This window comes from Mus caroli, unplaced genomic scaffold, assembly GCF_978045245.1.
Source record: "Mus caroli unplaced genomic scaffold, Mus_caroli_1 scaffold_2, whole genome shotgun sequence".
Classification (NCBI taxonomy): Eukaryota; Metazoa; Chordata; class Mammalia; order Rodentia; family Muridae; genus Mus; species Mus caroli.
The window spans coordinates 76584378-76600383 of record NW_028227257.1 but is presented as its reverse complement, the minus strand read 5'-3'; the positions used below and the strand labels follow the sequence as shown (position 1 = coordinate 76600383).

Here is a 16006-nt window from a genome sequence, read left to right as displayed (position 1 = left end):
CTGAGAAATCGTTAACATTTTACCACGTTAGTACTACAAAGGCTGTAGGTGGGAAATGTGGATCAGCCACTAATTGATTGAATGCATATTTATTACATATATAATTATGTACCCAACTGATCACTGTATGCTGCTGGGGGTCGGCGGGGAGGGGGGGCACACACAGAGACAAAGAGAGACAGAGAGGAGATATAAGCCCTTGAATTGTTTTCAGAAGCTAAAAGCTAACAGCGCCTACTCTCCAGCTGGCTTTATTGGATAAAAATGTTTTCATTTAACTCTGGGGTGGGGGAAGTATTTTGTAGTCTATTTTACATTTGTAAGCTGCTTAGTGATTTTTGTAACATTTTCATACCCTTTCCCTATTTGATCCTGAAAGAATTTTCTGATGTTTCTCTCACTCTGAGGAAAGGTGTCAACGAGCACATTTCTGCAGAGAAAAAAAAAATCCAATCTGCTTTACCCTTTGTTTCTGCCTCTGTGCCTCTATAGACAGTGAGTGTTCAACTCAACACTCCTCATCAAAATAGAAGAAAGTGTTCGTGTGGTGTGCACATGCACATGACAGTAGTAAACCTACCTTCGAAAGCTAATACACAACAGCTGTGAGTTTGAGATTTACGGTTACAAAACTCAATGGTCCCCTTGCTGAAATTGTGGGTAGATGTGGGACTTGAGTAAGGACTAACCAATTCCTAAACGTTGTGGCTCATCACTAATTTAAGAGTCCATTTCAAACGGCTATTGTTCCCATGAGTTTGATTATCTATCACCCTTGACCCAGCCCATAAATCCCAGCCACAGAGGCAGAGAAGAGCATCACCAAGACTACATACAGGAGGGAAGGGACCTGAGCAGACACTAGATAGCCTAGCTGTGACCAATGCTCAATATTTTTAAAATATTTTTTTTAAAAATTAAGCATATCAATAATTATTAAGTCATTGATTTTTCAGTTACAAAATTTGGGGGCTGATCTAGCAGAACCATTTGGGAGGGCCTGCAGTTAGTCCCTAGGTAGCCAGAATGAAGAAACGGATATGGCAAGATGGGGGAATCAGAAACCTCGTTCATAATGGGATTGATCTTAGGTGTGGTACTTAAAACCTTCCTAAATGGCACCGGGGAGATGGCCCGGTTGGTAAGGTGTCTGTTGTGAAAGCAAGAGGATCTGAGTTGGGTGGTGCAGAGATATGTGCACCCTAGGGCTTGATGGTCAGTTAACCTACAAACTGGTGAGAGCTGGGATCAGTGAAAAAAATAGGAGGAGAGACTTAGAAGAAGACACCTGATGCTAACTTTAGCTTCCACATCAATGTGGATGCACTCACACTCAAACACACACACTCTCTCTCTCTCTCTTTTTCTGTCTCTGTCTCTCTGTCTCTGTCTCTCTCTGTCTCTCTCTGTCTCTCCGTCTCTGTCTCTGTCTCTGTCTCTGTCTCTGTCTCTCTCTCTCTCTCTCTCTCTCTCTCTCTCTCTCTCTCTCTCTCACACACACACACACAATCTACAAGTGATATTCGACTTCCATGACCAGATATGCACGGACAGAGATGGCTCACCTGACAGCCTTGGGAAGGCCATGACAAGCCCTTAGTAAAGTCACATTTTATGGTGAGATAATGAAGCTAGTGTGGAAATCATGCTGCAGTGTAGCTATCCCCCCTTTCTCTCTATTTCATAAGCTAACATTTCTTGATAAAAAATGGGAATAAATAATTGAACTTAATTAGTAAGAGGTGACTCCTTGCTAACTCAAGGAGAAGTGCTTGTTTTCAAACAAGTTTCGAAAATTAATCCCTACAGGATTTAAATTACTCAATTTGAATAGGTAGAAAAGAATTTTTATTCTTCCCAGAAGTGCTACATCAATATCTCAATTTAGTAATTCTTCCTTTTCGGTTTCTTTTAAGTGGGTGATAAGTTGTCAACATAGCTTTATTGTGCTCAGCAAGGATCATCAGGAGAATAATACTATAGGCAATACGATGGATGAGTCCTTCAGACAAACTGTCTGTCTTCACGTGCTCCAAGTCTTCTTTGCTCACTCTCCCATGCTGAATCGACCATTACAGTAACGGAACCAACTTTGTTCATACCTCCATGCAACCTAACTTTGGGAGGTCTTCTACGGTGTGTCCTAACTTGATCATGTGACTTGGTTGGCCAACAGGAAAGAAATAGATATGACAGAGACAGAGACTCAAGAAGTGTTTGTGTTTGGAGCTGCTTTTCTTTCTGTCCTTGGACCCTCACCCTATGAAAAAGTCTGGTGGAACTCATCTGCTAGAACAGGAGTCCATGGAGAGAGAGGACCGAGTGTTATGGGTCACCCCAGACCCAGCTGTCAGCAACAAAGTAGATAACATCCAGCCAGTCTGGTTCAAACCGAAACCATCCAGCAGAGTTCAAACTAGTGACCCACCCGAATCGTGAGCTGAACCGTGGTAGGTTGTTTTAAGCACTGAAATTTTGGAATGATCTGTTATGGAAAAAAGGATAACAATTCATAGGGTCTCTGCCTTATTTTCCACATGAGGTGAAATCCACACCTCTGCTCTTCTCTTCTTCATTTTAGGGTTTCAAGAGCTTCTAGAATAAAACAGAACCTGGTTGCTTGATTTTAGTGCAGAGTTTCTGTATTTGATATGGACAGTCCCTTCTTCTGAAACTTGCTCTGTCTCTTGGCTTCTCTCTGTCTTCCTCTCATCCTTATTTGCATTTTCACTTTCCTTTGCTGACTCTCACTCATCTTCTGCACCTCTAGTGACTGCAGTGCTGTCAGGGCTTAGTTCACAGAGCACATCTTCCTTTCTAAACCCAGCCCCTCCTGGTCGACTCTTTCCAGTCCCATAGGAATGCAGAACTCCACCAGCTCCCGTACTGTTATGTCTACTCCGAGCCTCTCCTGCAAACCCCAGATTCATATGGCTAATGATTCTCAGCACGTTCATTTGTGTACCTATGGGTGACTGATAAGCTCATCTCCTCCCCGCCTTTGCTAACACAAACGCACGGCAGAGACATTTCCAAATCCTGCAGCAGCCTGTCACCAGCTTCCTTCATGGCATTAACAGCCCATCGCACGGTCACTCTCCATCCATGTCACTGTTTCTTGCCTGGGCCTCCCGAGGTTTCCTTCTTCTACCCTGACTCTCTCTAGTCTGTTCCATACACAGAGCCAGAGTGAACCTTTTCTACCCCACAGCATGTCTTTCTCATTTCCAGCCCTCCCATGACTCATTTACAATATCAATCCCAGTCTGAGTTGGTCTCTGGTAGATGACATGACCAGCCCCAGGCAGCCTCCCTGATTCATGTGCTGCCATTCCCTCCCTGGTGCACACCGGCCTTCTTGACCATACTGCTTTTCTTCAGGCACCTCAAGGAGTTCCCTCCTCTGGGCTTTGCATGCAGTGCTCCATCTGTGTGGAACATTCCTCCCTCAGTAAGCTCCATGGCCGATGCATCATGCCAATGGTGTCTTTTTCAAATGCCACTAACTGTTAAGGTCTTTTCTGATTTCCTATCTAAAACAGCATCCTCCTTTACCCCCTTCCCATCTCTCCATACCAGAATTTTCGGTTCCACATGAATAGAAAGTTTGTCTTGTTCCCTGGGATAGCTCTAGTATCTGGTAAACAGCAAGTGGGCAGTGCATATAAAGGGAAGGGGTGGGAAGGGAAGCAGGGAGGAGTGAGTGTTTCCAGCATCCATAGTGTTTCTGAAGCAAGGGAGGTTGCTTCAACTAACCAATGGGGTCTGCTATTGGCTTCACTGCCTCTTTATGGCCATTCCCAAGACTTTGTAATGAGTCTCCCAGCCTCCAGCCTAATCTTTCCTCTTATCTGTATTGCCTTGAGAATAGTCCTAAGGTACAGGTGAGATGCCACTGTTCTTTAGCTTCTCATGGCCGCTGGAATCAGGTCAGCCTCCTGAGCCTGGAAGTCAAGACCGTTCATAATTTTAATCCATCTTCTGTTTTCCTATTTTCCTAGGTCCTAACTACGGTGAAGGCTGAGCTCAGGGAAATCCTGTGTGCAGAAGCCCACACTCACCTCGTTTCCTTTCCCACTTCAGATGATATGCACCCATTCCCACCTACTCCGAGTTCTCCAGCCTTAGAGGTTCGGTGGAACAGCACCACTGTGCGGAGATGCCTGGAAGGCAGTGTGGCTCTCTGCCAATGTGCTTTCCTCCGGCCCCGCTGTGGGTACCACACATTGTCATGCTTGCCCTTCCATCATTAACCTCCATGTCTCCCCATCACAAGATTCTTGGGAGCAGAAATCCACCGACACATTTTTATAGTTCCACTAATGCCAATCAAAGAACTCTGGTTGTTTTCCTTCCTCCTTTCTCTTTTTCCATCTTCATATGTATGTGGTGTACAAATATGTGTACAAGTGTTTGCATGGAGATTTGAAGTTAATGTCACTCACCATCCTCAATTGTGTCAAAGAGCATTTTGCTCATAGTAGAAACTCAGTGTGGGATTCTGATTGAAAGCAGTAGCTTTACTGAGATACTGCTGGGGAAAAACACAACTGTCATGAAGCAAAGGTACCCTTTAGAGGGGCTAACAACGGATGACATCAGAGCCAAGTTTGCTGTCATAAGAAGGGCTTCTTTGCCATTGCTGTGGCTGACCAACAATGAGTCCTCATGAGAGCGGCTTTCATGAGGCAGGCAACAATTCCTATCTTCTCTCTGCTCTCCTCTTCAATATTCAGAGCTAGCACAAGGGCATTTTAAACACAACAGTGGAATTGGCCTGAGGGCCACAGCTCTCACTGTCAGGACGGAATCTGTCTGTGCCTACCTCTTTCTGGTTTCAGTGGACTTAGCTGTCTTGATGGTGCTGCCATCCTGAGCTGTGTCTCTTTCCTGAGGAGTATCTCTGACAGGTATGGGGAGGACCACCGTTTCCTGGGTCACAGGGATGACTTCCTCATCTGCCCCTTGCTGGCCGAGATGCTGCTTGGCGTAGTCAAAGCCTTGCACGGGCTGTGAGGAGGAAGAAAGTTTCAGGTCATACATCTAGAGAAGTTTTTCAACAACAACTTTGAAAAGAGACAGACAGCGAAATATATGTGGTGGGGCCGAACCCAGCTTTCTGCTGTATGAAAGTTAATTCAAATCTGCATATAATTTTTCTTGCAAAATCAGAATCCACGTTAATTCTACCGGATTAAGAATCTCCACAGACCGGGCTATCCTAAAAGCTGTTGCCTGTCTGTGGGATATGTTCTTCTAGCTAGGTTGCCTTGTCTGGCCTCAGTGGGAGAGGCCACTAGCCCCACAATGACTTGAAGTGCCAGGGTGGGAGCATACCCAGGGGCTGGGTGAAGGACTGTGGGAAGGGGGTGTCTGGGAGGGGGACAGTGAGCGAGATGTAAAGTGAATAAGTAAAAATAAAACAGAATCCCCACAGGTACAATTTGTTCAGGAAAATGAAGAGTGGAACAAGATGTGATCGGTGTTGGGTAGGGAACCTCTTTCAAGGACTCTACACCACTTATTTTAAGTCAATAGATGCTGTTAATTAGAAGCAACTCATCATGGGTATGTTAATTAAGATACTGCAGGTCCCATATTGTGCCCTGCCTGGAAATACCTAGTTATCCCGGTGTGTAACAGTATATACTCAATTTTACCAGGTTAGCAGGACTATAAACCTTAACCTTCTCATCCAAGAAATGAAGGCTGTCTGTTTTGCTTCACACCCAGTCTTTGCAAACTAAGGCAAAGCACAGATCTGAGAAGTAGGAGATGTCACCAGGCATGAAGCTACGGTCACGGAATAGAATGTGGGACACAGGGAGTCAGTTTCTAATCCAAACTTTTCTTGGAAGCATGCTGCCTCTGATGTCAGTCATCTTGGGAGACCAGCAAGACTGTGCCAGTATCTGAGGCTCCAAGCGGATAAGGCAGCCATGAGCAAAATCCAGAAACAATCTATTAGTGAGGTGGTAAAACCAAAGGCATGTGTAGCCATGCCTGGGAGTCTTGCTGTGCCACAGGGGTAAATCAGCAATGCAAGCTAGGGTCAAATGCCTGATACATACCAAATACTCAATCTGTGTTAGGGTACTGCTGTCTGCTTCCTTGCTAGGTGACAGCTCATCTGATTATCCTCAAGAAAACTCACTTGCTACCATGCAGTTGAACAGCCCAGCTAGAAGAACATATCCTACAAACAGACAACAGCATGGAGACAAAACTCACTTGCTACCATGTAGGTCCAACCTTGTCAACCTTGTTAAGACAGCACCTTGTCATCTACAAAGATCATGCTCAAGAAATATGCAACTAAGTTACCTAAGTCTCAAGACAAGCAAGCAAGCAAACAAACGATGAACAAAGATTGATAATATTTTAAGTAAGTCTATGATTTTGTGTTAGGTTATATGGATTGCTGTCCTGGGGCACATGGGACCACAGGTTGCAGGTTGGGCACACCTGATAGGCTCTATTAGAACTTGTTGCTATTAGCACCCTGCCCCCCAGCAGCTAATGAGGCTAGGGGTGCAACAGGAATGCTCCTGCCTAGTTTGAGGTTTTGGCTTTTGTGATACTGGGGAATTTAGCTTTCAGCCTCATGCAGGCTAGGCAGTCACTCTATCAGTGAGCTATATCCCTGGACTTGCTCTAACCAGATTTAAAATGTCACACTCTGGATTGGATGACAAACCAGTCACACCGCACTGCTGTGTTCCAGTACAGGGTTGGGATTTTATTGCTAGTCCAGCAAATCTTCTTCACCAGAGATACGTGGCGCTTCATTGTGGACAGTTCTCCAGTTTACCTAAGATAGTCTCCTGAGTCTGACCAGTGGCATTCTGAGGCCAAGAGCTGGTGACTGGGTTTCTGAACTAGTGACTGCTAAGGAAAGACATCTCTCTTTTCCCTTTTATTCCTCAATTGCACTTGAAGCAGAATGGAGCCTGCAGAAGTCCCTAGAATACAACGCCATTGCTCCTCTAACAGCTAGTTGGGCCACACTGGGCTCAACTTTTAGACTGTTCCTGGAGGCTGTGTCTTTCTCTCCGGGTCCACTGTTCCAGCCCCCCTCCCAGCCTCCCTGTGACAGACCTCCAGGGTTCTCTTCCTTTAACCCCTGTCTGCTGCTGCCGCTCCCTCCTGAGAGGCACTTTGTAGTGTTCACTCTCTTTGCAAAGGCATTCAAGGCCTTGTACATTTGGCAGAGCCTTACTTCCTGTGCACTCCTTTTCAGCCACACACCTCCATGTCTCCAGGTATTTTGTTCAGCTTTGGTCTAACAACACTAATTTATGTTAGGAACTACCATGTGTGCTGGAGTTACAGACTGTGTAATAAATGGTACTGACCCTCAAGGAGCTCATGTTTCAGTCCCCTGCAATGTCGATGGCACAGCAGAGAGCACTCTGTATAACCCACACCACTGCATCCTCACTGTGGTCACAAAGGTGGGTGGTACCTTGAACCTCTGTTTCTAAGAAGAAGCTGGGATTGGGAGGAGTCAAGCACTTTACTTCAGATCACATTGCTGGTCTGAGATGGAGCCAGCATTTGAACCCAGGACTCTGTTGATCAAGTGTCAAAACATTTAACCACTATTCATTGATTCACCCCACATCCCTCCTTCCCTTCTGTCCTCACCATCTTATCTGGGCATCATTTACAGTGCCCAGCCTGGTTTCTGCCCTGACTCACACTATGGGTTATGAGACATCTCCAGTAGCCAGGACTAACCAACCCAGTGATGGGACAAGAAGGCTCAGTGCCCATCTTCACTCTCTGCCTGAGCGCTCTCTCGATTTGACCCCTCCCCCTTCACTCGTTTTATCCACTGGATATGTCTGAAGTCTGGGTCACTTATGAGTGCATGGAAAGAGGGGTATTAAGAAATGACAGCTTGCCAGGTGACCATCGTTAGCAATTTGACCACTTTTTAAAAAAAACAGTTCGGCACATAAAACATTGATCTCTCTTTTTTGTTTTCACAACAAAGCCATGGTGGAAGCAAGGTATTGATTAGTCTTCACATTATAGGAAAAAAATAAAAGCTCAGAGAGGGTCAGTGAGTACCCAGGAAAAACACAGCAAAGTGGTAAAACTGGAGCCTACCTCCTCGATGTAGACTCTCTGGACAATGTGCTCAACCTTCCACTTGAAAATTACCTAAGATCAATCAATTGCTTACCTGACACACATTGGCAACTTCCAACCTCAATAATCAATATCACTCTCATATCAGTTTCATACGCTAGCCAAATCAAAAGGACACTTTCTACACTAGGGATATATAGTTTAGTGGCAGAGCACTTGCCTGGCATGCACAAGGCCCTAGGTTCGATCCCTGGTACTACCACTAGAGTAGTAGTAGTACTCACCAAGCGTTTTAAAGGCAGAGCGTTATATTACTTTTAAAGACAAAAATACATGAAGCAATAAAATTCAATTTGTATGTGATATTTCCTATAGACCACGTGTAGCTTAAAGCAATGTACAGACCTTCATTCACTTGATCTCTACAGCTGCTTATTCATAAATGGTGCTATTACCCCTATTTGACCAATGGGACATTTGAGGTACAGAGAGAGATAACTATGCTGAAGTTATATACGTAGTATGTGAGAAAGAAGAAAACAGTGGCTGTTCTTAGGGGATGAACAACCTGTCCTACACAGTTCATGCCAGCCACCGCAGGCCCTGCAAGGTCCACCTTGCGTCTGGGTGGCTCTAACAGCTTTCTTCTTAAAGACACCTGTTCCCAATATTTTCTTTATATGAAGAAAAGGCTGGGAGGAAAGGCTACAAATTCACTAACAAAAAGGGGTGACTAAAAAGAAAGGCGGTAAGTAAAGCCACGTTGTGTTCTTGTGCTCTCCCTGCAAATGCTCAGCTGGTGACAATGGCCACAGGGCACGTCTGTGGATCTTGTCTCTGAAGAGGGTGCATGATCCTCGCTGTGGCCTCAGCTCCTAGAAAAGCCCCACTCACCTTCTCTGCTTAGCATGCTAAGTGTATTACTGAGTCTCAGGAAGGGTCCCTAGGATCTCTGGCTCTGCAGCCTGCAGTGAGGATGCAGTGAAGTCCCTGGGGCCATCTGCCTTGGCCACCGATGGATCAGTGGCCATCACTAACTTCCTCACTGTGCCTTGCCCCTCATTGAATTCTGCTCACACTTCCAATGCAGCCGCTCTGTCTCTCAAACACTGCAGTGTCCCTGACTCTCCCTGGCAGGACTGCAGCGCCAGACAGTTCCACTCTGCTGGCTTCCTGTGACAAAGGGGCTTTGGAAAATTAAAGCGTTTCTGCCACCCTCACTGTGGGAGAAATGGCTAGCGGAGCCACAGGAGCATGAGCAGCCGGCTCCTGGGACGTACATAGGTCAGCTTGATTTTCAGCAGCAGGTAAAGATGTGGAAGCTCAGTGCTCGGGATAGGCACACGGAAGGAGCTGTGCAGAGCCACCAGCATCTCATCTGTTCTAGCTTCAGAGAGCTTTCAAGCCAGGGGGATGCTGCTCATACTGGCAGATGAATGAAGATTTTGGTTTAACTCAAAGCTTCCCTTTCCAACTCTAGTATAGTGTGTTTTGCATTCCTGGCCTCGGCTGTGATTCTGGTAATTGCTTGTTATGTCTAAAAAGACTCACGTCGCAAGCAAGCTCAGATGGAAATGAAATATTCTGTCTTGGAGCAGTCTCATTTTTCACAGCTCGACAATTCCCAGTGTACCCTTCTCCCCAGCACCCCACTGTGTCTGGGAAGCAGGTGCCTTATGTCAACAGACACAGAACAACATTCTTTGGGGGCTAGTGCCTCAGGAGACAAGACTGTCTAATCAGGGCTCCAGCTTCCCCACAGATGTATCTGCTTACTATGTAATAAAAGTACCTTTGATTTCTTAAAGTCAAGTGAGCTGTGTTCATGCAAACAGACCGGAGGCCAGTGTGACCCTCCAAGCTGAGTGGCTGACACAATTGCAATGTGCAGGAAGTCAGAGGGAGTGGGAACTTGCTGTCTCATGTCTACATGGCCAGATGGAGGATAGACAGAGGTTCAGAGCTGGGAGCAGAACCTCCCAGGTCTCAGAGTGTGGGTAGGTACCTAACATAGAGAGAGATCCAAGAGGGCCAGGGAGATGGCTCATCGCTAAAGCACCTGCTGTGCCCATATAAAAGATGTGTAACCCTAGAGCTGGCAGGGGAGGGCAGAGACCAGCCAGCCTGGGCCCATTGAGTAAGCTTTTGGTTCAGAGACTGAAAAAGAAAGATGACAAGTGATAGAGGAAGACACCTCATTTGATAATAACTCTGGTCCCATATGCACATACTGCATGCACACACACACACACACACACACACACACACTGACAAGTACACACAATGCACACCCATGTACACACATATATGCCCGCACATGCAGGCATACACAACACAGGTGTACACATGCACACATACACAACACACATGCACACACACATGTGCACATATGCGCACCCACATTAACAAGTACACACAACACACACACGAACACTCGCACACACACACGCATTTACAAGTATACACAAGATGCTCGTGTGTGCACACACAAACACGAGGGAGAGGGAGAGGGAGAGGGAGAGGGAGAGGGAGAGGGAGAGGGAGAGGGAGAGGGAGAGGGAGAGGGAGAGGGAGAGGGAGAGGGAGAGGGAGAGGGAGAGGGAGAGGGAGAGGGAGAGGGAGAGGGAGAGGGAGAGGGAGAGGGAGAGGGAGAGGGAGAGGGAGAGGGAGAGGGAGAGGGAGAGGGAGAGGGAGAGGAGATATGCAGGCCTTAGTCACCCCTCCATTGTTTGTGCCTGGACAAGTCCCGATGGATGTCTCTCCCCCAGATTTCTTGGCACTTAAGTGAGAATAATGAAACCTGCCCTGACTGTGACCTGCCTCCCAGGGCAGCTGTGATGAACAAATGAGGTGACGGACCTAGAAGAGCCAGCAGATTGTAAGGCGTTATTTAAACACCGGGTATTACAGATTGGACATTTCCCGCAGGGACTATCACAAAGGCAGCTATGTGACTGGAAAATTAGCCTTCCGAATGTCTTCAGTCCACCCTCCCTGTCACCAGAGGGAGGTGGAGAAGAGACATGTAGATGACAGAGGAAGGACGGGGCTCTAAGCCAGGCTCTTTTTGAGCTACTGAATTGATATTTGGTAGTTGCCAGCCTAACCCTATAGTTTGTCCCGCATGACAATGGCTGAAGCAGAGTCACTAGTAGAACAAAGAAACTTCTGGGAGTCTGTGTTTCCAAACAGGTTTTGTGTAGGCGCCAATAGACCTTGTCTTGGTCGGTCTGGGCCACTACAACAAAATACCATTCATCAAGAGGCTTAGAAAAGGCAGGCAGATTTCTGGAGGCTGGAAGGCGAGGATACAGTACCAGCACATCTGGGCTTTGGTGAGGGCTCACTGCTGGCTGAAGAATGTTCACTTCCTGTGTGTCTATGTGGTGGAAGAGGCTAGAGGTCTCCCCAGGGCTTATTTTGAAAGGGTACTAATCTCACTCCTGGGAGCCAACTTCATGATCTCCCAAAACAACCTTGTAACCCCTTCACACCTGAGGCTGGGAGGCTCAATTACAGGCTTAGGCTTACCACCAGTCCTGCTGCCATCTTGCCATGCAGCCAGGAGGGACTGAAGGAGTTTCTGTTCACTAGAACAAGGAGGTGGGTTCAATTATTAAATGATATCTAAGGCCTTTTCACATCTTTCTTGCTGCTGGTTGTCTGTGCCTCAGTTTCTCTATCTGAGAGGCTATGGTGATGACTAGAGATGCCCTGTGTATCAATCACTTAAAAGTGTTTGTGGGAGAGAGTTGGCAGCAGAGAACCTGTGCTATGTACTGATGGTAACAAAAAGGTTCTCCTTCAAAACGAGGCTGTGATGATGTTCCTGAAGGTACTTGATAACCTTTGAAGCCTGGGAGAAAGGCAGAGAAAGGCAGGTAGAGCCTCTGGGCAGACCTCCTGGCCTCTCCATGCTCACATGTACCTTCGCTCTCTGCGGCAGGTTTATCATGGTGTCCGGCTTGAAGTCGTTCTTGTTCTTCCTACAAAGCACAGCAGTGATGATGATGATGATGATGGTGACCACGGCGATGGGAGCCAGCACCGCAGCGATGATCCACAGGTTGTTGGGTGGATTCTTTACCACGGCTGTGGGAAAGAGTCAGTGAGAAGCACATGACAAAGAGTCCCAGGTAGGTGAAAGCCACCCAGACATAACAACTCCCAAACCCAAGGCAGGATACAAGAGGTTGAGCCCAAAAGCCTCTGCCCTGGCAGCTGTGTGACCTTGGGCAAGTTGCTTGAGCTCCCCCAGCCTCAGTTTCCTCATCTGTAAAACTGTAGTGTGGCTATAGTGTGGTTCCTCACAGAGGCTCAGTTAACACTAGCTGCTAAACTGTTACCAAGAGCAGAAGGAGGAAGACCAACTAGTGTCCACTTTTCTTGCTGGTGATTATCAAAAGAGAAAAAAAAAACCTGCGAGGATTAGAAATGGATGTTGGAGTGGCTGGAGAGAGGGCTCAGTGGGTAAGAGCTTTTCCTTACAAGTGTGAAGACCTTAATTTAAGTCTCTAGCATGCATGCAGAAATACAGGTATGGCTGTGTTTGCCTGCACTGAGCAGAGGGAGTCATAAACAAGCAAATCTCAAGAGCTCATTGGCTAGCCAAACTAGGTGACGTGGCAAGTTTCCAGTCACACACACACACACACACACACACACACACACACACATACGTTGGAGTCAGGAGGTAAGAGCCACCAAAAGATGACTCAAACTATAGTAGTAACATCACCCAGTGAGCGAGCAGTGGAAAATGCAGCCTGGGTAGATGGCTCGCCCTCGGAATGGTGTCTGGGAAAGGCCTCAGACTAATCACAAGGATCAGGCTCTTCTCAAAACTGGAGTAACAAGAAAGCAGAGTGGGGAGATAAGTGATGAGAACAGCAGGTGTCTCCAGGGGTAGGGCAGGACTATAACCCCGAAGGGATGACAGGGAGCTGGCCATGCTCTATACCATGATAATTTGGTTCATGCAGCTGTATGCATTTGTCAAACCTCATCAGATCACACGTTTGAGATGTGTAGAGCCCCATTGTGTATACATTTTACTGCAGTGTCACAAGCAGAGAGGAAATGCTGCTCAGTGATACACCTACCACGTGTTTAGGATTGAGTGTGTGACTCACTTTAAAATACATAACTAATACAGGGTAACAAGCAACAGTAGAGTGCTAACTGCAGGGTCTAGAAGTTTGGGTACATGGTATTGTACTGGCTAGTTTTGTGTCAACTTGACACAGGCTGGAGTTATCACAGAGAAAGGAGCTTCAGTTGAGGAAATGCCTCCATGAGATCCAGCTGTAAGGCATTTTCTCAATTAGTGATCAAAGAGGGAGGGCCCCTTGTGGGTGGGACCATCTCTGGGCTGGTAGTCTTGGTTCTATAAGAGAGCAAGCTGAGCAAGCCAGGGGAAGCAAGCCAGTAAGGAACATTCCTCCATGGCCTCTGCATCAGCTCCTGCTCCCTGACCTGCTTGAGTTCCAGTCCTGACTTCCTTCAGTGATGAGCAGCAATGTGGAAGTATAAGCTGAATAAACCCTTTCTTCCCCAACTTGCTTCTTGGTCATGATATTTGTGCAGGAATAGAAATCCTGACTAAGACAGGTATGTACTGCATACATATTTCAATGTTTGGTTATGCTATGCTAGGAGAATATGGGAAAAGGGAGACTCACTTGGTGTGGACTGAGTGAGCCCCTCCCAGGATAACACACAGAGATTTTTAGGAAATACTTCAGCCAAATTAAAAGGATCAGTTTCAGAAGTGGAATAAGAAAAGCAGGAGTCAGGACAGATGCCTGCAGGCAGACTCACAGGAAGGAGGTGAAGTCTGCAGTGATCTAGAGAGGAGCCAAAGATCCAGAGGGCCTTGCCTGTGGCAGGGAACACACCCTGAATACAGCTGCTGGGGCTGGGTGGCAGGCTGTTGGGCCTTAGCTAGCTGCTTTAGCTTGGTGACACTGTCACTAAGGCCAGGGGACAGAGGACAACTTCCACCAGGTGAAACCTGGGACTCAAACTCAGATCATCGGGCTTGATAGCGAGCTCCATTACCCACCAAGTCATCTCCGTGGTCCCCAGGGCACAGCTTTCTGTTATCCCCAACCCTGATCTGCTCTTCCTAAGACATGTTCATTCCCCACTCCTCTTCTCCAGCTCGGCAGGTCACCATCACTTCACTAGCAGTTCTGGCTCTCTTCTGCTTATCCAACCTCCTGCACACAAATCCTATCTCTATCGTTAGGGTCTCCTGGGGTCTGCCTGTCCTACAAGCTCAGGTGATGTCTCTGTACCATGATCCTGGTCACAGAAGCAAGGCTCTAAAACACATTCACTCATCTTCTGTCACCACTATAAGTGTGTGTGTGTGTTGGTCAATGGGGCATCCTCAGGACCTGTGACAGGGCCTTGCCCATAATGAGGCTTAACCAGAAGCTCAAGGCTTAAGATTATAAACTGCTATCACACCTGTTGCAATGAGACCAACCTAGAAGGGAAAATCTCATCTCCATAATTATTCTAGTCCGTGTTTTAAATTAATTTACTTACAATCTACTTTATATGTTGGTCTCTTATATGTTTGATTAGCGTGAGTCTTCCTAACTACTGAACTCTAGGAGCTGCTTGGCCCTCAAAGCTGAGGGCTTAGACCCTGCAGTACAAAAGCCCCGCTGTTATGCACCACACGGGGATGATCTGTCTGAGGAGCTAGCTGGCCCTTTTCTGACTTCAACCACCTCAACTTCAGCTGGTCCCTTGTTAGCCAAGTTCTGGCTGTTATCTGGCTGCCCTTGGGCTCTGAGTCCTATTAGTATAGAAGTATTTCTCTTTCCACGGTTTGTATCAATCAGTGATTAATCACATTATTAACTTCTGAAAACAGCTCATTAGATAATGTGCCTCTGTTGACATTGCATCTAATTGCTACTGCTCTTAGTAGCTTGTATTTACATGTGAGTTCTATGCTGTTAACATTTTCTAAAGCTCAGAGCATCTCTGCAAAGTATCACTAATGCCTCTTTCAGGTTAGGCTATTTTATCCTGATGGAGACCAGGATATGGGATTCATCATCTGACAGAGATACACGTGCGGTATATCAGAGTATATTGTAAATGTATACACATTTATCAATATATACATACACAAACAGCAAATTATACATAAGCATGTAATTAGTAGGAAAAGAATAGTTATATACTCTGATTTTATTTAGTTTTATTGTTTGGGTGGATGACTTTCTCTTTGATGCAGTCTATAAAATTCCTTCACCTCTACTTTAATAGGGGAGAGAACAAACTTATGCACATTAATATAGTCCTTTAGTGGTCAAAATGATATTAAAGTTAGGTCAATTGAAGTCATCCAAATGTAATGTATTCATTGGCGTGTGATCTAAAAGTATGAGGCCATGGACAGGGTGCAAAGGCATAAGTGGTCATTTAAATTGCAAGAGGGTCAGTAGAGGACAGAGAGGAAAAGATGATGTATAAGCTCGGAGTGCCTCCTCGCATCAGACACAATGACACAGCCCTTGCCTGTATAAGCTCTCATCCTAGTCCACAGGTGAGAAACTGAGAGCCAAGGCAATTGGACAGGTTGTGAAAGGTCACCTCTCTAATTTGTCTCTTCTGAGTTATCACACATGAATAGAAGTGTGAGCCTACATCTGTATGTGTGCTCAAGCTCACACTTAACAAAAGCATTCTCCCAGAGGATCCAAAGAGGATAAACACAGACTAAGTGATTCCCTCCTGGACAGATGCTAAAAAGAAAAAGAATCCACTCAACCATGTTTCAGGCTTATTTCTCAAACACTGGAGTCTGTAGCTGGGTGAGTAGATAGCGGGGTCACTCTACCCAGGGCTCTACTGAGTAATGAGTGTTCAGTCTGAGCTATGGCTT

General features: G+C 46.3%; 1 protein-coding gene across 6 annotated transcripts in view; it reads right to left on the bottom strand.

The window, feature by feature from the left end:
* Kiaa1549l (KIAA1549 like) overlaps positions 1–16006 on the bottom strand; it is a 295926-nt gene that overhangs the window by 72925 nt on the left and 206995 nt on the right. For all 6 annotated transcript variants that reach the window (XM_085834607.1, XM_029474421.2, XM_085834608.1 and 3 more), the window contains 2 exons: positions 12026–12189; positions 4826–5010 (listed from right to left, as the gene is read on the bottom strand). In XM_085834607.1, coding sequence (XP_085690733.1) covers positions 4826–5010; positions 12026–12189 — 349 coding nt within the window. The remainder of the gene's footprint in view (positions 1–4825; positions 5011–12025; positions 12190–16006) is intronic.